This window comes from Primulina huaijiensis, chromosome 4 (assembly GCF_012295235.1).
Source record: "Primulina huaijiensis isolate GDHJ02 chromosome 4, ASM1229523v2, whole genome shotgun sequence".
Lineage (NCBI taxonomy): Eukaryota > Viridiplantae > Streptophyta > Magnoliopsida > Lamiales > Gesneriaceae > Primulina > Primulina huaijiensis.
In genome coordinates, this window is record NC_133309.1 from 1,843,178 (window position 1) to 1,871,064 (window position 27,887).

At 39.4% G+C, this 27,887-nt stretch overlaps 3 protein-coding genes across 3 annotated transcripts; all 3 read left to right on the top strand.

Moving 5' to 3' along the window:
* The first annotated feature begins 11,715 nt into the window (after positions 1 to 11,715).
* LOC140975863 (uncharacterized) lies at positions 11,716 to 14,346 on the top strand. The gene has a single exon (XM_073439791.1). The coding sequence runs from the start codon at positions 11,716 to 11,718 to the stop codon at positions 14,344 to 14,346; it is 2,631 nt and encodes an 876-aa protein (XP_073295892.1).
* A 4,406-nt stretch (positions 14,347 to 18,752) lies between these two features.
* On the top strand, positions 18,753 to 21,516 carry LOC140975864 (uncharacterized). Its single transcript, XM_073439792.1, has 6 exons — positions 18,753 to 18,840; positions 19,671 to 19,723; positions 20,119 to 20,223; positions 20,401 to 20,532; positions 20,842 to 20,980; positions 21,146 to 21,516. The coding sequence occupies exons 1-6, from the start codon at positions 18,753 to 18,755 to the stop codon at positions 21,514 to 21,516; spliced, it is 888 nt and encodes a 295-aa protein (XP_073295893.1).
* Positions 21,517 to 23,427: 1,911 nt separating this feature from the next.
* On the top strand, positions 23,428 to 25,232 carry LOC140975865 (uncharacterized). The gene is made up of 3 exons (XM_073439793.1): positions 23,428 to 23,725; positions 23,773 to 24,357; positions 24,586 to 25,232. The coding sequence occupies exons 1-3, from the start codon at positions 23,428 to 23,430 to the stop codon at positions 25,230 to 25,232; spliced, it is 1,530 nt and encodes a 509-aa protein (XP_073295894.1).
* The last annotated feature ends 2,655 nt before the right edge of the window (positions 25,233 to 27,887 follow it).

The following is a 27,887-nucleotide window of genomic DNA, read 5'->3' on the forward strand; positions in this document are numbered from 1 at the left end:
ACACCGTCGCATTTTTTAAATTCCGGCGATCAACTTTCGACACAAATTTTTTTTAGATATCTAATGCAATCTATACGAGTGATCCATTTTCTGATCGTGAACCTGAATCAAGAGATTAAAGAAGGGGGTTGATTCTAGTAGATTGTTCGTAAATATTTACAAGAAAGACCAATTCCGTTAATCTCGGACTGGTTTGGTGCCAATGTTCTTAAACGCAAAGATAGATCAAATCTAAACACCATAAGAATTCTTTAAATCATATGACGCTCAAAGAAAGTTTTGAATGTCAAAACAAAAATTTTAAACTCCTGCTGTGTTTTGAGTACGGGAAAACGGTTCATCCCTGTGGAATTGGTGAAATAATATTTGTTGTATCATGATGAACATTACTACTATAGAAAATACCCGATTTGCCAAGGTTATGCCCTGCCTAGATGCCTTTTTTGATGTTATGAGAACACTCCTCATGGTTCGAGCTTCTTCACATGTCATCTGCAAATAAAAGGTGAGAAACCGTGGGCTCCCCTCGGCATATCTTATAGCCATGAGCCCATGATGACAACAGGCCGCTTTGTCGAAGAAAAAAAGCTTGCTCCAACCACTGCTTGCACGTGTTACATACATCATGACACACCAAATGCCTAATTTTTTTTAATAGAATGTCGGGTTAAAGGCATCCAGCCCCGGAGATTTATCGGGGTGTATTTGAAACACCGCTTCTTTAAATTCTTCGAGCGTATAAGGAGGAAGAAGTAAGGCATTATCATATGGCGAAATCAAGGTTCTAAAAAGCGTGAAGCGCCCCGAAGCGTGAATGTCGAGCTCCAAGCTTATGCGATATTAGCACATGCTTAAGCGTGAAAAAGCGTTTTTTATCTTTAGTGTAATTTTAATTATCTCAAACTAATAAATAGATAAAATAATACATAAATATGATAAATTTAAGTCTGTTGCATTAATTCTCATATTTATAGAAGCATAAAAATCTCAAAATTACAATCTTTATTTGTTTTTGCAACTAGACAACATTAAAAATATTAAATATTTGTCAAATTATTATCAGACACGCTTAATCATAATTAAATTAAAAAATAAACATCTAAATTATAAACCTAATTTATTATTTTAAAATAAAAGACATACCTTCAAAATAAAAAAATTAAAAAATAAATAGATGTGATTAATTGTGCTTAAATACGCTTTAATTACGCTTAATTCGGTCAAGCTACAGTTTGACAGCTTTTTTTCGCTTTCTCCGAAGCGGGGCGTTTTTGCCGAGCTTCAAGTTTAAGCGTGCTTAAGCGGGATTCTTAGTGTTGGGATGCAACCAAAGTCCCACATTGAAAGATCTAGAGAAAGATCATGGGTTAATAAAGATGTAATGATATCTCCATTGGTATGAGGCCTTTTGTGTGGTTCCAAAGGCAAAACCATGAGGGTTAAAACCCAAAGTGGACAATATCATAACAGTGTGGAGATATCCGGATTCTATTGGTCCTAACAACTGATATCAGAGCCTTGTTGTGAGAATTCTTAAGAATTCTGAGTATGCTCTGTGGTTGCAGCTTTGTCTGATCTTCCACATCAGAAAAGATTTTTTAGGTTTTTTTCTAAGGCTAGAGAAGTGATGGCCGGAGTTGATGGATTGGGACCGAGAATCAACAAGTTCAACGGTACAAATTTTACGTTTTGGAGACTACAAATTATTGATTATTTGTATAGCAAGAAGTTGCATCAACCTCTATCTGGAAAGAAGCCGGAAAAGATGGAGGATGATGACTGGAAGCTTCTTGACCGACAAGTGTTAGGTGTAATACGATTGACCCTAACGAAAAACCTGGCACATAACGTGGCGGAGGCAAAAACAACGGAGGAGATGATGTCCATTTTGTCGGACATGTACGACAAGCCATCGGCAAATAATAAATTACATCTCATGAAGAAGTTATTTAACTTGAAGATGAGAGAAGATGCATCGGTGGCTAAACACATCAATGAATTCAACACGATTGTTTCACAGCTGACATCTGTTGAAATTAAATTTGATGATGAGATTCGGGCACTTATTCTTTTGGCGTCTTTACAAGACAATTGGGAACCAATGCGGTCAGCGGTTAGCAACTCTGTTAGAAAAAGAAAGCTACAATTCAATGATGTCAGAGATCAAATTCTTGCTGAAGAAGTTCACAGGATGGATTCGGGTGAAGGAACATCATCAAGTTCTGCTCTAAATCTCGAGAATAGAGGAAGGAGAAGGAGTGGCGAAAAGAGTTTTAACCAATGGCATGGTAGGTCCAAGTCAAGAAATGGAAAAGACAAAAGCAATTTTGAAAAGAATGTGAAGTGCTGGAGCTGTGATGAGACTGATCACTTGAAAAAGAATTGAAAATCAACAAAGAACGATGCTAGTGCTGTCACTGAGGAAATACATGATGCTCTGCTATTATCCATGGAAAGCCTTGTTGATTCTTGGGTTATGGACTCGGGAGCTTCGTTTCATACTACTGGTAATCGTGATGTATTCGATAATTACATTGCGGGAGATGACAAATGGATTTGTCTGAAAAATCAACAAAGTAAGACATGTACCAGAGTTGACACACAATCTGATTTCAGTAGGACAGCTTGACGACGAAGGTCATAAAGTGACCTTTGGTGATGGTTCTTGGAAAGTAAAAAAGGGAGCCATGATTGTTGCTCGAGGAAAGAAAACTGGAACACTTTATATGAATTCCAGTTTGAGAAATAAATTAGCGGCTGTGGATGCTGGAATTAATTCAAGTCTATGGCATAGTAGGCTTGAGGATACGAGTGAGAAGGGAATGAAGATGCTTGTTTCAAATGGAAAGCTACCGAAATTAAAGATCGTTGATGAACACAAGCTGCGTGAAGCTGTATTTTTTGGAAAACAGAAAAATGTTAGCTTTTCAAAAGAGGTTAGAGAACCGAAATCAGCGGATTTGGAGCTGGTACATACTGATGTATGTGGACCATCTCCTATGACATCCCTTGGAGATCACTCAAGATATTATGGTACTACTGTTGATGATTCGAGCAGGAAATTTTGGGTTTATTTTGTGAAAAATAAATTGGATGTTTATGAGACCTTTAAACAGTGGGAGTTAGCCATGGAAGATGTGATGGATTCACTGTCATCTAATCACATGTGGGAGTTGTCAGAACTTCTTGAAGGTAAAAAGGTTTTACATAGCAAGTGGGAGTACCGGTTGGAACACGACGGTAGCAAGCGGTACAAAGAAATACTTGTTGTAAAATATGAAAAAAAAGTCATTGGTTACACTGATATTTTCTCTCTGGTGGTAAAGTTAACTACTATCAGGACTGTACTTAGATTGATGGTAAAAGAAGATTTACATCTGGAACAGTTAGATGTAAAGATGACGTTTCTTCATGGTGAACTAGATGAAGAAATGAATCAATCACAGGGATTTGAAGTACGAGTGAAAGAGAAAATGGTGTGCAAACTTCAGAAGAGCTTGTATGGTCTCAAACAAGCTCCAAGACAGTGGTACAAGAAGTTTGATTGTGTAATGAATAATGATGGTTTTCTGAGGTATCAGGCTTCTCACTGTTGTTATGTGAAGCTTGATGGTTATTATATCATACTACTGATATATGTAGATGATATGTTGATAGCAGGAGCTTGTCTGGAGGAGATTGATACACTCGAGAAAGAGTTATCAAAAGAATTTGCTTTGAAGGATTTGAATGCTGCAAAACAAATCTTTGGAATGAGGATCCTTAGAGATCAGGTGAATGAAGTCTTGAAGCTTGAGAAGATTCTTGGAAGCAAGAATCCAGCTGATATGCTCACGAAGGCTGTTATCATTGAAAAACTGAAGTTGTGTTTGACTTCAGTTGGTCTCCCAGACTAAAAAAGGAGATATGAGCTGCTGCACTGATGATGTGAAGACATTATTGAAATCAAGTCTTCAAGTAGGAGAATTGTTAGGTGAGGAGTGGGGCCTCCACATTAAATATAATAATAAAGAAACTTGTTATCCCACATCGAAAGAATCTGAAAACTGAACGAGGGAATTAGTTATAAATAGAGCTCAATTCCATCTGTTATTGTATCCCAAAATCAAAAGTTTTTCAGCTTTGATAAAAAGAGAGTGCATAGAAAAAAGTGTGTATTTTTTTCTTGAGCGCGGGAATTCTCTTGTGTGAGTTAGAGAAATTATTTTCTCGGTATACTCAGGTTGGGAGTGTGAGAAATATTGAGTGTATTGGTGTATACACTTGTTGTAATATTTCTTCAAGTTATAAAAGTTGCAGTGCTCCTTGGACGTAGCCTATATTGGGTGAACCACGTAAATCTTTGTGTTCTTGTTGGTTATTTTATTCCTCAATTTTTGCGTACTATATTATCATCGTGGTCAGCATCGCTTCGGGTATAATTCCCTAACAAGTGGTATCAGAGCCATGGTCTAGATCGAGCCGTGTGGGTAGAATCTTCGATACCTAAACGAAGGAGGCGAGGGCTCCCTGTAAAAATTCTTGATTAAACTCTCGAAGTGGTTTATGCTCCCAGTATTCATGTAAGGCGTGCGCTCCAACGCAGTGAAGTGGAGTAAAACCTCGATTGGAGAACGAATAAGGCTTGAGGGGAGGCTCGGACCATGAGAATAATAGTGAAACTTCGTTTGAGAGGAGGATTGTTGTGTTTTAACTCTCATGGTTTTGCTTTTGGAACCACCCAAAAGGTCTCATACAAATGGAGATATCATTACATCTTTATTAACCCATGATCTTTCTCTAGATCTTCCAATGTGGGACTTTGGTTGCATCCCAACAATCCTCCCCTCAAACGAAGTTTCACTATTATTCTCATGGTCCGAGCCTCCCCTCAAGCCTTATTCGTCCTCCAATCGAGGTTTTACTCCACTTCATTGCGTTGGAGCGCACGCCTTACATGAATACTGGGAGCATAAACCACCTCGAGAGTTTAATCAAGGATTTTTACAGGGAGCCCTCACCTCATTCGTTTAGGTATCAAGGATTCTACCCACACGGCTCGATCTAGACCATGACTCTGATACCACTTGTTAGGGAATTATACCCGAAGCGATGCCGACCACGATGATAATATAGTACCCAAAAATTACGGAATAAAATAACCAACAAGAACACAAAGATTTACGTGGTTCACCCAATATAGGCTACGTCTACGGAGCACTGCAATTTTACTGGAAGAAATATTACAACAAGTGTATACACCAATACACCCAATATTTCTCACACTCCCAACCCGAGTATACCGAGAAAATAATTTCTCTAACTCACACAAGAGAATTCCCGCACTCAAGAAAAAAATACACTCTTTTTTCTATGCACTCTCTTTTTATCAAAGCTGAAAAGTTTTTGATTTTGAGATACAATAACAAAAGGAATTGAGCTCTATTTATAACTAATTCCCTCGTTCAGTTTTCAGATTCTTTCGATGTGGGATAACAAGTTTCTTTATTATTATATTTAATGTGGGGGACCCACCCTTCACCTAACAATTAGAACACTGGCTAAAATAGTATTGTTTACCACATTGAATACGGGATCATAGTGGCCATTACTAGTTGAGTAAAGATTAACAAAATACTGCATAGTAATTTGAGATAAATCTAACAGATTCCATTATCATCCTGTATTCTTTTGATTTTATTTCTCCTCCTTCTAGCATTGCATGTGAATGAAAGAATTTTGTGTTCGAATCTCCCTCGTCTATTCAAAAAGACTTCAAGATTTGGCACTCTAACAGTGAGCCTGTATTTGCTATTCTTGTGGCAACCGCTGACACATGACATTCACTTATTAGTATAGCTGTTGGAGTATTTTTTTCCTCGCACCCAAGGCGCAACAAAAGTTAAAAAATTTTAGTTTTGACGTTTAAAATATTCCTTGGGCGTTTTATGATTTAAATCATTCATAGGATGTTTAGATCTGATTTACTTTTGAGTATATAACGGCAACTCCAATTATTCTCGGTTTTAAATGGATAAATTCATTCTTGTAAATCCATACGAATGGATTTTCCTCATTCGATCTTCAAATCAAATCCAAGAGCAGAAATTTTGTTTCTCGTAAAGATCACACTATAAATATAAACAAATTTTGTGTCGAGATTGGATCGCCAAGATTTCAGAAATCTGGCGATGTTGCAGCAGCGTCGGGGCGGCGGCACGGTAGAAGAGTGGCCAAAATTCCCTCAAAATTATGGGGTGACCGAAAACATTGTGTGGAAGGGAGAAGTGGACAAAATTTTGGTGTAAAAATTATGTTATTTCAATTAACCCTAGATGAAATATTTATAAGTTTTGATTTCTGATCAAATGAAAAATCCTTCTTGAATCAGGATATGTTAATTCTATTATTCAAAATCTCTCATGTATGTATTTTTTATTTTTGATAATATCACACATAATTAAATTGTTTTCAACTTTGACAATACAATATATATGTATATATCCATATACACAATTAATTAATCTATCATAGACTCTTATAGAATGTTTCATGAGAATTTTGCACTTATTTTTCATCATTGCTAATATTAATATTTAATTAGTAGATTCGAAATTTAGCAAATAAATAATTGTGAAATCATTATAACTTCGATCGACGATCAGACAACGCCGATATATCGAGGGTAGGTACAAATCTTGTTATATAATGAAATTTGAAAATTTCGAAGAACAAAAATTTTCACGAATTCATTGTTGGCAGCTGTCAGTTTTGTGAACTCCTTTACTAAAACATACATTTCTTTTTGCCTCACTTAATTAGTTATTAAACTAACTTTAACATCTTTCATTACATAGAATCAACTTATAAACTCTTTTATAAGTAATCTGTTTGATCTACATCAAACTACAGTCTCCATATTCAATTTCTTGAATTTGACTATCTCAACGAGAACACATAATCCAGTAGTTGTTTTCCTCAATGATTCATGGATACAGCTAGTCGCGAGTTCACAATTTTATGTGTTTCAAAATGACATTTATTTCTATTCGGGCTCAACCTAATTAGCTACATTCTTTTCATCAACCCCTTGATTAAAAATTTAGAATGCAAGTCTGATTGCACCCATCAGATCATGATAAGAGCGTCTAGTAACATCGTCACTTGATCACTTAGGGATCATTGATAGTACATGCAAGAACCTTAAGTTATGTTTAGCGTACAATATGGTATCTTCAACTTGTACGTCCCGATCAAATATGCAATCATTGGTATATCGAGAGTTGTAAATGAATTCGATAATAGTGTGATATCTCTTTGAGTAATAATAGTGAAATCGTATGTGCAACTAAGAAAACTCATTTTCCTAAAACACATGTCTTGCTGTAGCCAGAGATTCCTTGCACTATTAGCTCGTCAGATCACGTAGGATATCTTCACTCGTAGGCGAGCGGTGAATCCCCAACTACAATGCATTGTCTCTTACGTATTTTGAAACTACACTCAACATTACCGCCTGATGATCCTCAACAGAGTCGGCAAAATGATTAAAGTGCATGCTAATACGTTTATAATGTACGTTGTCTTGGGTCAAAGGACTAATTGCGTACAACTATAACCGCGGCTTGTTCCACTCGAGAAGTAATAACCACTTGGACAGTTCGATGATGAGTTGTTTAGTGTATCATCAAATGATCACTGATCTGTATGAATGGACATCTCCATGTTATTACCAATGAAACATGGTGTTGACATGACAAATGTTAATCTTAAGATCAAGTGACCTTTATCCTTATTTTAGGTGGATGATTCAACTAGAAACATGTTTAGAATATACAGTACACTTCTTAATGGGTTTCATGATCTTATGTTGAGAGGCAGACCTCATGATAACTATTGTATATTTAATGACTTTATCTATACTGCTTGCACGATGATACATATAAAATAAATGTCATAATTGAATAAAATCATAAAATATTATTAAAATAAAGATTATTTTTATATAAGACTCAATTAAAGCACAAACAATAACTTGTTACAAGTGTAAACGAATACACAATATAAATCTTCATGAAATAGAAATACATATTTACGCACTCTGTTTCTTCCTTCAAACTCATGGAGTGAGTCAAATTGAATAACTTGAATTTATCATAGTCAAATATTCACCAAATGTTGCGATTCAATAGAATATCACGGCCTGTTTGGGTGGCCAATTTTGAATATTAAAAAACCTTTTATGTCATTATCTTATTCACCACCATGTGCTTCAATAAATCACCAAAATTTTTAATCGCAATTTATACCCTAGACTTTTTTGCAATTTTCATTGAAGGATGATTGATATAATTAATCGTAGGATGATCAGCTAATTAATTGTAAAAATTTAATAAAATCAAGGTTTTCGGGAACAACAATTTTTTCTGCTGTGAGCATATAAGAGCAATCGATACATGATGTCTAGATTGTTATACATTTCAAACGATTCAATTTGTATTGTTATTGTCAACTATATCATTTCGAGAAGAGGTAAACCTTACCCTTAAAAGTTCTCTTTTGGCTGATATGGGTACCAAGAGGTATAATAGTTGGGGAATGTTTGATTATGTTTTCCATAATGTTTCCAACATTATTTTGCTATTGTTTTTATAGAGTTATGTTTTTAAAAAATAGTTACTATTTTATTTTCAACTCAATAATTCTATATATTGTATCACATCCAAACAAGATATATTTAATTTCCAGCATAAAATAGATGGTGTCTATCTAATCAAACGGCTGCAACTATACTAAAGTATATCTGATTCGTCAAACGTTTAACTCATATTTTACAAATTATTAAATCTATAAATCATTATATTCTTCATTTTTATGGATTTATAAATCATATATTCTATATTTTTATCATTCGTATGTCACGAATTAAACGATATAGATATATTTGGTTTAAAGTTATAAATATAAAAAATGTATATACCAAATTGATAGATATAAAGATAGGACATGGAGAAATGTCTATACACATATTGTGAAAATGAAATGTCCACAAAATGGCTTTGATTGTGACAATATATATAGGCTTTGATTGAATAAATTTGAGGAAATTGAAGGAAACAACGTTGAATACAAAAAAATAATACAAGCTTATATGTAAAAAAATTTCAAATAATAAAGTATTTTTTTATCTATCAGGTTCTGAGTCTGCTGAATCTTTCAGTTTCTACCGTTACTACAGAATGGTCTGTTAGACTTAATTTAATTGTGGTGATGAGAGTCAAAACCAGTAGGTGGTGATAGTAAAAACAGAGAAAAATATAAATAGCAGAAGCACTCCTATCGCTCAAACAGAAACAGTACTTATCGAGTATTTCTTAGCTAAACTTAACGGTTAGCAGAGGCAGAAGCAGAACTTAACATCTTTCGTTTGATCGTTACAAGTCTTAATGTTACCGTTACCTTAAATAGTACTAGTATTAATTGCACCATTTAATGTTGTACGAAGACATTTAACACGTTTTACTAGTTTTGGTATAAAACAAAGACTGATTATTTTGAAGCTTTCTGCATGACCCTTTTCAATGATAAAATCGATTCACTCAGAGTCAAATAAGCCGTTTTGTTTATAGACATTGGATTCAAGGTTTCAATATATTAAAAGATCAATCTAATATACAAAACTATCGATTATTATCAACAAGGAACATATTCTCTGTCTATCATTCCAACGTTATTTTGAGCAATCAAGAACTACTCTTTATCTTCAACCTCAATATACAGAAAAGCATCACACTCTTTAAAACATATATATGATCTTCTGAGATCGTCTAGTGCTGCTGTTTCTTTATTTCTTCACAAGATATTCACCTTATTACATCTTATTGAGAAGAGTCTATAATCTGAAAAGAGTATTTTCAGAACCTTGTTGTTTTCATTATATTGTGTTGTGAAACTAAGAGTTTCAGTAGGCGAATGGTAAGTCCTACTAAAGTGGATGTGTACAAGAGTTGTACTGTAAAAATCAAAGTCTTTTAGTGATATCTTCTGGAAACAGAAGAAGGAGAGACGTAGAAGATTTCATCTTTGAACTTCCAGAAACAACTACTGTCTACTACCTACTGTTTTATTGTTTTCACCTCAAACCATCAGATCGTTTCCGCATAAGTTATTGTAATCTGCTGGAAATATATTCGAATAAGATAAGCTATAATCTCTAACAGGGTTCTAGCACATTTGCAAAAACGTTCAAGAAATGAACGAGTTTATTCACCCCTCTCTAAACTCTTGTTCGATCCCCAATACGGTCATTCTCAATTATGAATATCGTCAAAACTAGGCTTCAGAGCAAAATGGATGATGATTTTTTCTCGGATGCATTGATGATATTTATTGAAAGAAAAATTGCTTAAAATATTTGTATAGATGTTATTATTGAAGAGTTTGAAAATTTTAAGGAACGTTGAATTCCTTTTAGTTAGAAATTTTTATTTTAAAACGTACTGTTTATGTTTAATTGAATATAACCGATGAAATTTTTTTCTTTCTTCTTTTAATATTCTGTCCGTATTTTATAAGTGACCTCCACAGAGTCGAAATTCTAGGATCCGCCCCTGTCTATAATATATCACAATTATGATTATATAAATCCCAATAAACTTTATTCCAGAAAAAAAATCCAAATAAACTGCAATAGTTTACTCAAGTTGATTAAACAATTAATCCATATTTTCTAGTACAACTAGAGAAAACAAGCAAACTAACAATTCCGATATTTTCATATTTGTGTTTTCAAAATTTTACTTTTACATATTATTTTAGAAAAACAAACTAATTCGAAGTGTGTTGTCATCTCTTTTATGGATTTTTGTCATCATATTTGATGCCCTGGGACGTCCCGGGTCATGAATAGGCCCTGGGACTTCATGGGCCATGAATAGTGCCCGGGTCAGGATGATATGCTCCCAGGACGATAGCATGACAAGAAGGGTTAGAGACCTGAATCATATAATTGCTCGAAACGAAGAGAGTACAACTTAGAGAAATCACAAAGTGAGCAATCAGTCAATGGACCGAGCCATTGGACCACCCGGGACATGACTTCCCCAAGACGTGGAATGCCCGAGCTCTTCTATAATCGCCTGAGAAGCATTCTGCTTGGTCACCTCGATATGAGTAAAGCATTTAATGGCGTCAACTTGGTAGAGCATGCACAGCCGACCTATCTCTGACAATAACATAAATGGTTGACAAAATTAAGTGGGCTGGATGTGACTAGTATATGATTTGATATGTCAGAATATAGGGTATAAGCAGCCACTCTATAATAATTAATGATCAGCGCAAGAAACGAGGTCATCATTGAAATTTCTACTATAAATATCAGCTTCTTTATTTGCATTTATTCTCTATTGAGATATTAACTCACATTGAATACTCTCATTTACTGTCCCCTTTACACACCAATCACACATTCATCACTTGACTACATTGGTTTTATTGCTTGAGTACCCTGCTGACTTAAGCATCGGAGTGGCCACGCCGGAAACCCCTCCGGCGCCCATTCACGAGTTCATTTCCTTGTCTGCAGGTCACAGGAAAAGTCGTATCTCACACTACTCTTATTCCCTTCATTATCTTGATAGCAGATCCGGTGGAGCACCCGACCCGGCTCATCCATTTCACCCGGATCGCATCATTGGCGCCGTCTGTAGGAAATCAGAGTTCTAAGAAGTTGATATGGCTCCTACCAGAAGGACGAAACAAGACACCTCTCGAATCCAGGAAGAAAATAACACTCATCTTTCTGCTGCAGGTGGCTCGCCACCCACTGGTCCCCGGCCTACTATCAACTTAACACCGGAGGACTTGGCTAAAATTGTATCCGATGCCGTGGAAGCAGCTTTGGCAAAAAAGCCCATTGATAATCATTCTACTCGGCCCGAACAAGAACAGGGGCATGCGCAGAAGGAACAGGAGGAAGCAAGGAGGGAGGAGGAGAGGGAGTCCAGTGCATGCTCTAAGTCTCCCACTATGGCAGAAGAGTTGGAAGAGTTGAGAAAGAAGGTGAGAGTGTTGGAAGGACAAGTTGTTTCTAAGTGCAATGCTCAAGTTGTCAAGGGTTGCCCATTCTCTGATGCCACCATCCGGGAACCACTTCTCGAGCATTTCAAGTCAGCCAGGGTTAAGGACTATGATGGAAGTTCTGACCCTGAAGAACATTTGGCCAGATTCGAAAACATGGCCATGCTACACTGTTATGGTGATCAAAGCAAATGCAAAGTATTTCTGACAACCTTGATAGACTCAGCCCAAAGATGGTTTGAAGGGCTAACACCTCAAAGCATTCATTGCTTTGAAGATTTCCAAAAGGTATTCTTGCATCAATTCAGCAGCAGCAAGAAGTACAAGAAGACTGCTTTCAGTCTATTTGAGGTAAAGCAAAGGCAAGATGAAACCCTAAGGGCATATATCAAAAGATTCAACCGAGTGGCCTTGGATGTGCCGGCCTGTGCACCCGAGACGAAGACTACAGCGTTCATGCAAGGGCTATGGGAAGGGGATTTTTTTCGATCCTTAACTAAGAAATTGCCCGGAAATTTTGAAGATCTCTTGTCTCGTGCAGAGAAATACATTAATATGGAAGAGGCGCAGAACCAGAAGAGGGAGGCTTTGAAAAGAGCCAGAGGAGATAGGATAGCCAAGCCTGATGAAAGAGCTCTTAAGAAAAGTGGCCCAGGACCTTTATCTCATATACCTTTGAGAATTTCCCGGGACCGAGAGATTCAAGAATGCAGCTCGGATGTAGTCCCGCTTCCCGGACCAATAGCCAGGACACCTAGACCAGAACGGAAAGGGTACTGTACCCTTCATAAAGAGTGTTCTCACAATACAAATGAATGCCGAACTTTAAGAAAAAAATTCAAGAAGCACTCTGAATCGGAGTCCCATCCCTCCCGGGATGAACATAGATCATCGCCTTGGGTATATCGTCGCCCCGGATTTAATGCTCCCAAAAAATTAGCGGATATCCCGAATAGAAGTAGAAGAGCAGAAGAAAGCTCCCAGGAAAAGAAAAACACACAAGATAAAAGAGACCCTTCCCCGAACCGAGGAGTGATAAAAATGATTTCGGGAGGATCCACCGATGGCGACTCCAACCGAGCTCGAAAAGCCAGAAGCAGAAGGGAATGCTTGGAAGTCGATGGAAGGAAGAGAAACGAGCCTGTCATAATCTTTGGATCAGAGGACCTCAGAGGAGTTAGTTTACCCCACAATGACGCTCTTGTTATTCAGGCCCGAGTGGCTAATTACGATGTGTTGAGGGTATTTGTTGACAATGGTAGTTCTGTTAATGTCATATTTAAAGAAGCCCTGATCCAAATGGATCTGCACGAATATCAACTGGAGGCGGTTGAGACTGCTTTGTTTGGTTTTGCTGGGCATGCTGTGTACCCCGAGGGGGAAATCATTCTACCCTTAACCCTGGGTACGGGAGATCTAAGGAAGACTGTGATGACTATTTTTACAATAGTGGATGCCCCGTCCTCGTACAATATTATATTGGGAAGGCCGGTCATGAACGAGATGAGAGCCGTGACCTCCACTTATCACCAGAAGATCAAATTCCCAGTGCGAGGACAGGTTGGGGAAGTTAAGGGGGACCAACCCTCTTCGCGGAAATGTTATGGGGAGATGGTCAGAGTAGATCAAAAGAAAGCAAGGAAGGAAGGGAAGGAGAAAGAGTATCGAGAAGGAGCAAAGGAGGGAGAAGTGCATTTTTTTGCAGAAGAAGAGCAAAAGGTGGTGGAAATTGAACTGGGAAAACACGTCCGGGTGGCCCGAGACATCTGCGCATCCACCCGGGTAAATCTCTTAAATTGTCTAAAAGTTAACATTAGTGTTTTCGCCTGGTCTCAACAGGAACTGAACGGGATCTCGCCTCAAGTAGCCGAGCATAAATTAAATATCCTCATGGGATCCCGGCCCGTAAAGCAAAAGAAGAGGCATTTTGGCCCTGAAAAAGATAAAGTGATTGAAGAGCAAGTAGGAGAGTTGCTGAAGGCCGGACATATCAGAGAAGTCCAGTTCCCCACCTGGCTATCAAATGTGGTTCTCGTCCCAAAATCCGCTGGGAAGTGGAGAATGTGCGTTGATTTCAAGGACCTGAATAAAGCCTGTCCCAAAGATTGTTATCCACTCCCCCGGATTGATCAGCTAGTAGATTCTACCTCTGGATGCGAGTTATTAAGCTTTCTGGATGCATATCAGGGATATCACCAAATCCCTTTAGCTCTGGAAGATCAAGATAAAGCCCGTTTTATCACCTCCGGGGCACCTTCTGCTATGTTGTTATGCTTTTTGGATTGAAGAATGCAGGGACTACGTATCAACGCTTGATGAATCTAGTCTTCCAAAAGCAAAGAGGTCGGAATATTGAGGTGTATGTGGATGACATTCTAATCAAGACCCGGGAAATCTCCAATTTTATTGATGAATTGGCTGAAACCTTTACCACCTTAAAACAGTACGGAATAAAGCTCAACCCGGGAAAATGTGTATTCGGGGTCAGGAGTGGTAAAGTTTTGGGTTTTTTTAGTAACTGACAGAGGAATCGAAGTAAACCCTGAAAAAATCAAAGCAATAATGGACATGCCTTCTCCTCAATCTGTCCGAGATGTGCAAAAATTAACTGGGAGGATCGCTGCCTTGTCACGCTTCATCTCCCGATCTGCCCATCGGAGTTACCCATTTTTCCAAGTTCTAAGAAAAGCACAAAATTTTGGCTGGGACGATAGATGTGAACAAGCTTTTCAAGACTTAAAAAGACATCTGGCTGAATTGGCTATTTTGGCCAAGCCCGAACCCGGAGAAAAGTTGTGGGTCTATCTATCCGCTAATGAGTTCGCTGTTAGTTCTGTGCTTGTCAAGGAGGAAGGAGTCGATCAGAAATCAATATATTATGTCAGTCACGCCCTTCGAGGAGCAGAGTTAAAATCCAGTGAGTTGGAAAAAATAGCATTAGCCTTGATAATGACCGCTCGGAAGCTGAGACCTTATTTTCTCTCACATCCCATCGTGGTCCTTACCAACTGTAATGCCTGAAGTGAATATCGCAAGTTGTTGATTTGGTAATATGATATTACTAAATAATTAACGAGTTTTAAAGAACGAAATATGATATATGTTGGTCATATGAAGTCCAAATGATTTGAAATTTGGATATAACGTAGAACACTGAAAGATATAAAANAAAAAATAAAAATAATAAAAGATAAATATGAAAAGTTACGTGAATTGAATTTCACATTCACAGAGAGTTAGAGCAGAGAGGTGAGAAGAGAAGAAAGAATAGAGTTTCGATTTTCTTTTCGATCTTGCGACTTATCGGTTTATCCAATCGACGAACCGACTTCAGTTTTGGAATCGTTGACACGAGGTCTTCGCTTTGAGGTATAAATTTTATAGTTTTGGTGATGTTTGAAATTCGTCTATTTTTGGAATAAATCCGATAAATTGTTAAATCATACAGAAATTGAATATTGTTGAATAGTGTATGATCTTAACGAAGTAGAGAAGATTATTGTGTTGTTGTTTTGTATTATTCCTAATTTATTATAATTAGGGATTTTATTCGTTGAATTGAGATTGGAAAGTGGTTTGTTAGTTGTTCTTAATTCTGATTGTATATTCTGAGTCTATGAAGTATAGGCTACACGTTGCTATAAAGTTTTCGTAATTTGACTGATGTTGTAAAATAGTCTATTATTTGAAGTTAATTTATTTGGGTGTATTTGATGGTAGTATTGTGAATTAAATACATTAGAATATTACATTGTTGAAAGATAAGAATTTATAATCGAGTTTTATATTTTGTGAAATTAGTGTTATTGGGCTATTTGATGTTATATATTGCGGCTGATATGATTGTATTGATACGGTGATAATGACCTGATCATTGTTGTTGAATTATTTAGATACAACACAAGCCTCGGGATCAAAGAAATAGCCAGTTTATATAGATACTCGATTATCAGGTACGTATTGACGTACGAGCAATTGGGTGATTTGATATTATATCTGTTGTTGTTTATTATCGTTGATATTGTTGGCTGTCGTTTGTTGGGAGACGTCACGTTGATGTTGTTCGTTCGACGATATTGCTGTCGTCGGTGTTGGGGTGCGACGTATCGTCGATGTTATTCGTTCAACGATATTGCTGTCGCCGGAGTAGGGATGCGACGTATCTTTGTTGTTATTCGTTCGATGATATTGCTGTCGCCGGTGTTGGGGTGCGACGTATCGTCGATGTTGTTATTGCAATAGTATGGGAGTGATGACGGTGAGATCGTTGGTGGTTTGATTGTCCAAAGACAGCAAAGGGAGTATTTCTGTTATCATTCCAGTTATATTTTGTATTGTTGATAATATAACTGTTATGTATTACGATGATGATTGTTGTGAATGCTCACGTTTTGGGGGCTGTTTCTGTTGGACAGGTTACAGGACTATGCCGTGAGACATGATAGTGTTGAAAGACTAGGTGTGTCTAGTCAAACAGTCCTATAGTTGATAGTAGATAGAAACAGTATAGTTTATTGTCTTACTTGAGTTGTATGTGTGTATGTATTATACTGTTTCTGCTGCATTGACGTAGATAGTGTGGTGATTATACTATTTTGTCGTATATGCAATATATTATTACGTCGTTGAAAAGAAAATTTTTATGCATATGACGTCACATGTTGTATGATTACGTGGCGAGGTTTGGGGCGCCACAATTGGTGGTATCAGAGCATATGTTAGATGTCTGGAATGGTTAGGAGTTGGGTTTGTGATGAGGGAGTTGGATGGCGATATTATCTGCGTGTGTCTGTGCATTTGACTTGTTTTTGATGATTTCTTGGTATGATTGATTGTTTTTTAGTTGCGTATGCTTTTGTGCGAAAGGTGTGATGATGATTACTGGATTGTAGTTGTTAAATGTTATGATTAACAATTTGATTTCCAGTGATGGCAGCTAGAGAACAGGTACATCCACGCGAGGAAACGAACGAGGTTGACAGTGGGTTTGGGCAGATGAATCCATTGCCACCTCCTCCTATGGGACAGGCACCTGCAGATCAGCCTTTATTGCCTGGTGAGTTGACTTTGGCACAGTTCAGCAGTTATCTTCCGCGAGATTTGATAGCTCTGAGACTGGCGAGCGAGCAGAGGAGTGGATTGAGAGGATAGAGCAGATATTTGTGACTGCACCATGTTCTAGATCTGCTTGGTTACGATTGGATACATTTCAGCTTTCGCGGAATGTATTATTGTGGTGGCAGACGACTGAGGTCGGATTGAGAGCCCAGGGCCGTACTGTTGATTGTGATGTGTTTCGGTCTCGTTTTCTTGATAAATATTTTTCTATAGCAGCCAGGCAAAAGAAAGAGAAAGAATTTGAAGATTTGAGACCGGGTAGTATGTCTGTTGCTGAGTATGAGACTCGATATTCTGCATTGCTGAAATATGTGCCACATGTTGCTAAGAATGTTCATGCGAAGATGAGGCACTTCTTGAATGGGTTGAAGTTAGAGTTATTTGATCGTGTGCAATCGAACAACCCATTATCATTTGAGGATGCAGTGACGAGGGCTGAGATGGTTGAGTTGGTTATGCAAGAGTATGGGGCTCAGGGACAATTATCAGAGCCGACTAGGGAGTCATTGCGACCACATGGACAATCTTTTAAATATCAGAAGGGTTCATCTTCTTCTTCAGCATCATCTGGGAAGCGCCGATTCAATTCACGACGTGTTGAGAGTCGTGGGGGCAGTTCTCAGTCTATTCAGGGACAGAGAGGGGAGTCCAGAGCAGTGAGATGTTTGCGTTGTGGGGGACCTCATCTGATCAGACAGTGTACACAGACCGAGATCACCTGCTTTGAGTGTGGCGGTGTTTGCCATATAGCGAGACATTGTCCTAGCCGTGAGGGACATCGAGAGCCTAGAAGTGATAGAGGTAGATCCTCAGAGAGAGGAGGACGACAGCATCAGCAGTTTACACCACGACCTTCTGGAGGACAGCCACGTGTGCAGGGAGCTGGTCCGCCTCAGGCACAGGTGTATGCTTTGACACGAGAGCAGGCAGAGGAGGCACAAGAGGAGATGATAGCGGGTAAGTGTTATTTATGTTCTTATCCTGCTTTTATTCTTGTTGATACAGGTGCCTCGCATACATTTATATCGAAAAAGTTTGTGGTTGAGCATCATATGCGCTCGTCTCCATTGTCTATGCCTCTCTCTGTTTCGACACCCTCTGGAGTTGATATATCGATTGTATCGATGATATCAGATGGTATTATTTCTTATGAGGGCTATGAGTTGATATCTGATATGATTATTCTAGAGATGACGGATTTTGATTGTATTGTGGGAATTAATGCGTTGAGGAGATATTGTGTGACTGTTGATTGTTATCAGCGAGTAGTATATTTTTATACCGATGAGAAAGAGCGTTGGACATTTTATGGGAAGGGTTCTCGTCCCCGTGTTCCGTTGGTATCTGCTATTCGGATATCTCGGTTATTGGAGCATGGCCATGAGGGTTATCTTATTTATGTTGTAGATGTGACAGAGAAGAAGTAGGAGGTGGGAATATAGGAGATACCTGTAGTTGCTGAGTTTGCTGATGTATTTCCTGATGAGATTCCAGGCTTCCCACCAGTCCGTGAGGTGGAGTTTGGGATTGAGTTGATGCCAAGTACTTCCCCTATTTCTCGTGCTCCTTACAGAATGGCACCAGCAGAGTTGAGAGAGTTGAAAGCCCAGTTGCAGGACTTGCTGGACAAGGGATACATTCGCCCTAGTGTATCGCCTTGGGGTGCACCAGTCCTATTTGTGCGAAAGAAAGATGGAACGATGCGGCTTTGTATTGACTATCGACATCTGAATAAGGTAACGATTAAGAATAAATATCCCCTCCCTCGTATTGATGATTTGTTTGATCAGTTGCAGGGAACCTTAGTATATTCGATGATTGATTTGAGGTCAGGATATCATCAGATACGAGTTAGAGAGGAGAATATTCAGAAGACAACATTCAGGACCAGATATGGGCATTATGAGTTTTTAGTTATGCCATTTGGGTTGACGAATGCTCCAGCTGTGTTCATGAGTTTGATGAATAGGGTATTTCAGCCTTATCTCGATGAGTTTGTTATTGTGTTTATTGATGATATATTGATATATTCCAGGAGTGAGGCTGAGCATGCAGGGCATTTACGTTCAGTATTACAGGTACTGCGAGATAGACAGTTGTATGCCAAACTCAGTAAGTTTGAGTTTTGGTTGGATCGAGTGGTATTCTTGGGTCATGTTATATCGAGAGATGGGATATCTGTTGATACAACGAAGGTCGAAGCCGTATTACAGTGGTCTGCACCTACATCTGTACCAGAGATCCGTAGTTTCTTGAGTTTAGCAGGTTATTATCGTCGATTTATCGAGGGATTTTCAAAGATTGCTAGACCTTTGACACAGTTGACTCAGAAAGGTGTGCGATTTCAGTGGTCTGAAGCATGTGAGAGGAGTTTTCAGGAGTTGAAGCACCGACTGACGACTGCACCGGTGTTATCAATCCCTACAGAAACCGGGAGGTTTGTTGTTTATACTGATGCATCATTACATGGTTTGGGATGTGTTTTGATGCAGGATCGACATGTTGTGGCATACGTCTCGAGACAGCGGAAACCACACGAAACAAGGTACCCTGTGCATGACTTGGAGTTGGCCGCCATTATCTTTGCCTTGAAGATATGGCGACATTATTTATATGGTACCTCGTTTACGATTTATACGGATCATAAGAGTTTAAAATTTTTGTTTACTCAGACAGAGTTGAATATGAGACAGAGACGGTGGTTAGATTTGTTGAAAGATTATGATTGTGAGATTGAGTATCATCCTGGTCGAGCTAATCTTACTGCTGATGCATTGAGTCGTAAAGTTAGCTGTACTGCAGAGGATGTGGGGTCGTTTATCAGCTATGATGATGTCTTGTTGTTCTTTGGGATATGATTTTGATATCTCGACGACTCCGATCCAGGTATCTACCTTATTAGCTGAACTTTATATTTATGGTTGTATTCGTGAGGCACAGATGACAGATGAGAGAGTTCAGCAATGGAAGAAGTTAGTTTCTCAGAAACAAGATACTCATTTTAGAGTGGCTGATGATGGCAGTTTGAGGATGAATGATAGATGGGTAGTTCCTGATATATCTGAGTTGCGTCAGGGTCTGTTGCGGCGTGCACATTGTAGTCGATATTCTATCCACCCTGGTGGAAAGAAGATGTATAAGGATCTACGCTTTCAGTTTTGGTAGAAGGGAATGAAACGTGATGCGATTGATTTTGTACGTCGATGTCTCAATTGTCAACAGATCAAAGCCGAGAGGAGAAGGCCAGGAGGTGAATTGAGGAGTTTAGAAGTACCGACTTGGAAATGGGACCACATATCGATGGATTTTTTGACACATTTGCCAAGAAGCACTGGGACTATTGATGCTATTTGGGTGATTGTTGATCGATTGACGAAAGTTGCACATTTCATACCCTATAGCTTGAATAGTACGTATTTGACAATGACACAGTTGTATATATGAGAGATCGTACGGTTGCATGGGATTCTAGTGTCTATCATATCTGATAGAGATCCTCGATTTACTTCTCATTTTTGGGAAGGATTGCAGACTGCGATGGGGACAGAGTTGAGATTGAGTACAACTTATCATCCTCAGACAGATGGTCAGACTGAGCGTGCTATTCAGACACTGGAGGATATGTTGCGTGCTTATGTTATGGATTTTAAATCTGTTTGGCAGTCATCTATTCCATTGGTGGAGTTTGCGTATTACAATAGTTATCAGAGTAGTATTCAGATGGCTCCATTTGAGGCATTGTATGGGAGACGTTGTAGATTTCCGTTATACTGGGATGATGTTGATCGAGATGCAGTTACCGGTCCTGATATGATTCATGAGATGGAACAGAAAGTAAAGTTGATACAGTAGCGATTGAAAGCAGCTCAAGATAGACAGGCCGCCTATGTCAATAAAAGACGAAGACCCTTAGAGTTTCAGCAGGGCGATCGAGTATTTTTGAAAGTTTCTCCTTTTCGTGGCACAGTGCGATTTGGTATGAAAGGAAAGTTGGCACCGAGGTATGTTGGTCCATATGAGATATTGCAGAGGATAGGCACTTTGGCTTATCGATTGGCTCTATCTCCATCTTTATCTGGTATTCATGATGTGTTTCATGTGTCGATGTTGCGGAAGTATGAACCGGATCCTTCACATGTGTTGGATATTTCCGAAGTTCAGTTAGATCCTGATGTGTCTTATGTTGAGAGACCAGTTTGTATTTTGGATCGATCTGAACGGAAGCTTCGTAGTAAGCTTATACCGATGGTGAAGGTTCAGTGGGAGCATAGATGTGTCGAAGAGGCCACTTGGGAGACATGGCGGTATATGAGGGAGCTCTACCCCTACTTATTCTGATGGTATGAGGTATCTTTATTTATGTATGTTATTACTGTTGTTGATTAATTTCGGGGTCGAAATTCATTTAAGGAGGGTAGAAATGTAATGCCTGAAGTGAATATCGCAAGTTGTTGATTTGGTAATATGATATTACTAAATAATTAACGAGTTTTAAAGAACGAAATATGACATATGTTGGTCATATGAAGTCCAAATGATTTGAAATTTGGATATAACGTAGAACACTGAAAGATATAAAAGTTCCATGTTTTGAGTTTTGGAAAATTCGATCGTTTGACTGGTCCAAATGGATATATCGATGTTAAAATATTAAATATGATATAATATATTATATAATATTAAAAAAAATAAAAATAATAAAAGATAAATATGAAAAGTTACGTGAATTGAATTTCACATTCACAGAGAGTTAGAGCAGAGAGGTGAAAAGAGAAGAAAATATAGAGTTTCGATTTTCTATTCGATCTTGCGACTTATCGGTTTATCCAATAGACGAACCGACTTCAGTTTTGGAATCGTTGACACGAGGTCTTCGCTTTGAGGTATAAATTTTATAGTTTTGGTGATGTTTGAAATTCGTCGATTTTTGGAATAAATCCAATAAATTTTTAAATCATACAGAAATTGAATATTGTTGAATAGTGTATGATCTTAACGAAGTAGAGAAGATTATTGTGTTGTTGTTTTGCCTTATTCCTAATTTATTATAATTAGGGATTTTATTAGTTGAATTGAGATTGGAGAGTGGTTTGTTGGTTGTTCTTAATTCTGATTGTATATTCTGAGTCTACGAAGTATAGGCTACACGTTGCTATAAAGTTTTCGTAATTTGACTGATGTTGTAAAATAGCCTATTATTTGAAGTTAATTTATTTGGGTGTATTTGATGGTAGTATTGTGAATTAAATACACGAGAATATTACATTGTTGAAAGATAAGAATTTATAATCGAGTTTTATATTTTGTTGAATTAGTGTTATTGGGCTATTTGATGTTATATATTGTGGCTGGTATGATTGTATTGATACGGTGATAATGACCTGATCATTTTTGTTGAATTATTTAGATACAACACAAGCCTCGGGATCAAAGAAATAGCCAGATTATATAGATACTCGATTATCAGGTACGTATTGACGTACGAGCAATTGGGTGATTTGATATTATATCTGTTGTTGTTTATTATCATTGATATTGTTGGCTGTCGTTTGTTGGGAGACGTCACGTTGATGTTGTTCGTTCGACGATATTGCTGTCATCGGTGTTGGGGTGCGACGTATCGTCGATGTTATTCGTTCAACGATATTGTTGTCGCCGGAGTAGGGGTGCGACGTATCTTTGATGTTATTCGTTCGACGATATTGCTGTCGCCGGTGTTGGGGTGCGACGTATCGTCGATGTTGTTATTGCAATAGTATGTGAGTGATGACGGTGAGATCGTTGGTGGTTTGATTGTCCAAAGACAGCAAAGGGAGTATTTCTGTTATCATTCCAGTTATATTTTGTATTGTTGATAATATAACTGTTATATATTACGATGATGATTGTTGTGTATGCTCACGTTTTGGGGGCTGTTTCTGTTGGACAGGTTACAGGACTATGCTGTGAGACATGATGGTGGTGAAGGACTAGGTGTGTGTCCTATAGTTGATAGTAGATAGAAACAGTATAGTTTATTGTCTTATTTGAGTTGTATGTGTGTATGTATTATACTGTTTCTGCTGCATTGATGTAGATAGTGTGGTGATTACACTATTTTGTCGTATATGCATTATATTATTACGTCATTGAAAAGAAAATTTTTATGCATATGACGTCACATGTTGTATGATTATGTGGCGAGGTTTGGGGCGCCACACCAACTCTCCACTCGAAAGAATCATGACTCACGCCGAAGTCTCCGGAAGGATGGTCAAATGGACTGTGGAGCTTGGGGAGTATGACATTGAATACAAACCCCGAGCTGCTATAAAAGCTCAAGCATTAACAGACTTTTTAATTGAAATGATTCAACCGGTGGAAGAAGAGGTATGGAGAGTGTTCGTTGATGGTGCCTCAAATTTATCAGGATGTGGGGTCGGGTTGGTCTTAATTGCTCCATCAGAAGAGAAAATCAAGCTGGCTTTGATAATTGTTTCCAGGATCACCAATAACGAAGCAGAGTATGAGGCTGTTTTGGCTGGGTTACAGGCTGTCCGGGAAGTAGGTTCTTCCCGGGTCATCATTTATTCTGACTCCCAATTGGTTACGCAGTGTATGAAGCCAAGAATGAAAAGATGCTCAAATATTTAGGGCTCATCAATGCCCGAGCAGCGTCTCTAATCGACTGGAGTATCGACCAAATTCCCCGGGAGGAAAATGCAGAAGCTGATACCTTAGCTAAATTGGCTGCTTCCATGTCAGATATAAGCACCCGGGAGGTTCTTTGTTTTACCCAGTTGGTGCTCTCTATTGATGAAGAAGAACCCTCGGTCCAGAATAACTCATGGATGACTCCTATAGTTGAATACATAATGTATGAAAAGCTCCCAGAAGATCGAGTCCAGGCTGCAAAGATCAGAAAACAAGCGCCCAGGTTCGTCTTTTTGAATAATGTTTTGTACATGCGATCCTATCAGGGCCCATTACTCAAGTGCTTATCTGAAGGCGAGGTAGAGTACGTCCTCTGTGAAATACACGAGGGATGCTGTGGTGAACACCTCGGTGGAACAGCTCTGTCTCGGAAAACTATATTGGCCGGATTCTGGTGGCCTCGGATGAATCAAGATGCTGCCCGACTTGTTCAGAAATGTCAGGGTTGTCAACACCATTCTAATTTTCATTATCGCCCAGCTGCAAGTATGCAACCAATCTCCGCATCGTGCCCTTTTGACCAATAGGGTTTGGATATAGTGGGTCCGTTCCCCATAGCCCGAGCACAGAAAAAATTCCTTCTTGTGGCTGTAGATTATTTCTCCAAGTGGGTAGAGGCCGAGCCATTAGCCAAGATTACTGAGGAAGAAGTCATGAAATTTTTATGGAAGAGTATTGTTTGCAGATATGGTATCCCGATGAAATTAATTTCAGATAATGGAAGGCAATTCCAGGGGAAGAAAATCACCTCCTGGTGTCGAAAAATGAAGATTACTCAATCTTTCACCTCAGTAGCTTACCCTCAGGCTAATGGCCAAACTGAAGTGATTAATAGGATCATTGTGCAAGCACTGAAAGCCCGACTCCATGGGAAGGGTAAAGATTGGGTAGAGGAATTACCAAGTATATTATGGGCATACCGAACTACGCCTCGATCATCTACTCAGGAAACACCCTACAGCCTTGTCTATGGTTCAGAAGCCGTCCTACCCGTGGAAATTGGGCAATCTTCTATTCGGATAGAATCTTATCCGAGCAACAATGATCAGTCCCGGTCCATTGAACTTGATTTAGAAGAAGAAAAAAGAGATCGGGCGGCCATTCGAATGGAAGCCTATCGTAGCCGGGTAATGAAGTCCTATAACAAGCATGTTCGGCCACGAAATTTTCAGGTTGGGGATCTGGTTATGAAAAAGACCAAGCCGGTAGGTGATGTGGGAAAATTAGAAGCAAGGTGGGAAAGACCCTTCAAAGTAATTCAAAAAGTTAGCTCAGGTGCAGCCTATTATTTAGAAGATCCTCAGGGACATTTCCTTAAAAGACCCTGGAATGCATTTCATTTAAAGAAATATTATGTATGAAGAATTGTACCTATTATAAGTTCTCTTAATAAAAGAATCTTTCAACAATTGATCTACAAAGTCCAAGGACCCGTACCTTGGCCCGGGGACCCGTACCCTGGTCATCTACAAAGTCCAAGGACCCGTACCTTGGCCCGAGGACCCATACCCCGGTCATCTAAAAAGTCAAAGGACCCGTACCTTGGCCCGGGGACCCGTACCCCGGTCACCTACAAATTCCAAGGACCCGTACCTTGGCCCGGGGACCCGTACCCCGGTCATCTACAAAGTCCAAGGACCCGTACCTTGGCCCGGGGACCCGTACCCCAGTCATCTACAAAGCCCCATACCTTGGTCCGGAGACCTACACCTCGGTCATCTACTAAGCTCAGGGACTCATACCTCGGTCATTCACCAATTTCATGGGCTTGCACCTCGTTAACTTAACAAGCATAATTACTTACGGAACTTTATTTGATAAGGGTTGATTAAGTCCCATGGAAATACAGGAAGAAAAGTCAATGTGACATTTGAAGATGTGGGAACGATTATTCAAGACAAGAAGAAAAAGGAAAGACATATTTCATTAAAGACGGAAATATTTACAGGGTGCCCGAAAACTCGGGAAATAAAAAAAAAAGAAACAAACAATAGAATTTACTCTACAGGGGGATCCTGCTCTTCTTCTGGCAGAGACATAGCGGCTTTTTCTAAATCAAGAAAATCCTCCCGGTCGGCTGGAACCAGACCTGCCTCTTCAAATTGTTCCAGGCACTTGTTGAAGCCCTGTTCAAAGTAAGGAAAAGCCTTATCGACCACCATCTTCTTGAACTCTCGGGACTTCAAGAAGTGAACCGTTTGTTCTTCCTGGGTCTTCTTTATTAGCTCAACGGCAGCCTGAAAATCCTCATCCCTAACCCGGGAAAATTCCGCTTCCGCCCTTGCTGCCTGAGTCTCCGCCCGGGCTTCAACAAGTTCTGCCCGGATCGAGTCCATCTGTTGCTGCCAAACAGCCCTCTCCCGGGCCAGAACATGATCATGGAGATCATTCAGCCTACCCACCTCCTTTTGGAGTTTGGCATGCGTCTCTCGGGCAGAGGTGGCTTGAACATTGGCCCTTTTGGCAGCCTGAGCCACTCGCTCAAAAGCCGACATGAGCATTTGCAAGCCCTGAAAGAACAGAAGATTAGAAAAATGAATATAAAATAAAATGATAGGTAAAAGGAGGAGACTTACAGAGAAGGACCGGGCAACTCCTTCACACAGGAGCTCATTAGGGTGAATTCCTTGGAGATGTGTCACCTCATCAGGGCGTAGAAGACCTCGGATCATCTTGACGAGATCTGAGCTAACGTCTTCCCCAAAAATGTTAGGGAGGACCCAAGGCCTTCCTCCCGAGGGACCAGCAGGGGAACCGGTGAGAGGAGGGGAGCGGACGATCTCCTTGGGTTCATCTTCCACAACCACCGTTTCAATGACTGGCTCAGTTATGGCTTTTCTCTTGCGGGTTTCGAGAGGAGCCAAGTCCTCTTCATGAGTGGTCTCTTCCCGGAGAGGGATTGTCTCTGCCTGGGTCTTATTTTCCCATTCAACCCGCCGCTTCTCAGGTTCCCGGGCTTCAGCCTCTGCCCGGGCTCGACGCTCTTCATTCTCTTGAGCCTCCCGGGCCCTCTTTTCTGCCCGAGCCTTCATTCTGCTCGGCCTTCTTTTTGGCAGCCGCCTCAACCAGGCTTGCCTTTATCATATCTTCTTTAGCTGCATCAATCAACAAGTCAGAAGAATTTACATACAAGAATAAAAGAACTAGGAGAAATAATTTACCAGCCCGTGACTCGGCTTGATCGTATTCATCAATAATCTGGTCCATCGGGTCTTCAGGTCGGGACCCAATCCCATAGAACACCAGATTATCTCCCCCGATCAGCACTGAAGACTGAAAGGATTGCTTTTCCAAAGCATCCCAAGCTTGAGTAAAAGGAGGGAGAAACTTGTAGTCTCGGGGAAGCTCAGGTTGCGGGGGCAGAGAAGTAAGAAAGCCTGTCGCGCAAGTCAAAAGAGTGGGGGGTTGTAAAAAGAAAAATTTTGTTTTCAACCCCTTCAGAGAGGAAGGGATGTCAGTCAAGAACCGATAATGCATTCGGGCCATGAAAGAGAAGACCCCATCATTAAATCGGCAAGAAAAAAAATAATGGAAAATAGAAGAGTTGAGTAGAAGGGATTTCATACGAAACAAAATAAAAGTAGCAGCCATAATGCGGAAAGCATTAGGGTGGAGATGATTAATGGGAAGTCCAAAGAATCGGGCAACCCCTTCAAAAAAGTGGTGGACTGGAAATCGGAGCCCACTCTTGAGTTGTTCAACAAAAAAAGTCTGATAGCCCGGGGGTGGGGTGTCAGGATGGTCGGAGGACCCGGGAATTTGAATTTTGTAAGAGGAAGGAATGGACCCTAAAGACCTAATTTCTTCCATATTACCCGGGCGAAGGGTTGAAGTCACAGTAGAGAACCACAAGGGCCCTGCTACCTTATCCTTCCCTTTGCCAAGAGAACTGGAAGGACGAGAAGAAGTTTTGGGTTTTTGGAGAGGTCGGGAAGAAAGAATAGGTACGCCTATGGGAATATGGGTAGATTGTTCGGAAGGTGTCGGAGAATTATCCTCTGATTGACCCCTAACAT

What these genes read in the sequence shown, in the direction of transcription:
- LOC140975863 (XM_073439791.1), top strand. Translation starts at nt 11,716, where the DNA reads ATGGCTCCTACCAGAAGGACGAAACAAGACACCTCTCGAATCCAGGAA.
- LOC140975864 (XM_073439792.1), top strand. Translation starts at nt 18,753, where the DNA reads ATGGCACCAGCAGAGTTGAGAGAGTTGAAAGCCCAGTTGCAGGACTTG. An exon ending in CGGAAACCACACGAAACAAG is followed by an intron (nt 19,724 to 20,118) that starts GTACCCTGTGCA and finishes CGTGAGGCACAG; the next exon opens with ATGACAGATGAGAGAGTTCA. An exon ending in TGAGGATGAATGATAGATGG is followed by an intron (nt 20,224 to 20,400) that starts GTAGTTCCTGAT and finishes AATTGTCAACAG; the next exon opens with ATCAAAGCCGAGAGGAGAAG.
- LOC140975865 (XM_073439793.1), top strand. Translation starts at nt 23,428, where the DNA reads ATGGTCAAATGGACTGTGGAGCTTGGGGAGTATGACATTGAATACAAA. An exon ending in ACAGGCTGTCCGGGAAGTAG is followed by an intron (nt 23,726 to 23,772) that starts GTTCTTCCCGGG and finishes TTGGTTACGCAG; the next exon opens with TGTATGAAGCCAAGAATGAA. An exon ending in TCATTATCGCCCAGCTGCAA is followed by an intron (nt 24,358 to 24,585) that starts GTATGCAACCAA and finishes AATTAATTTCAG; the next exon opens with ATAATGGAAGGCAATTCCAG.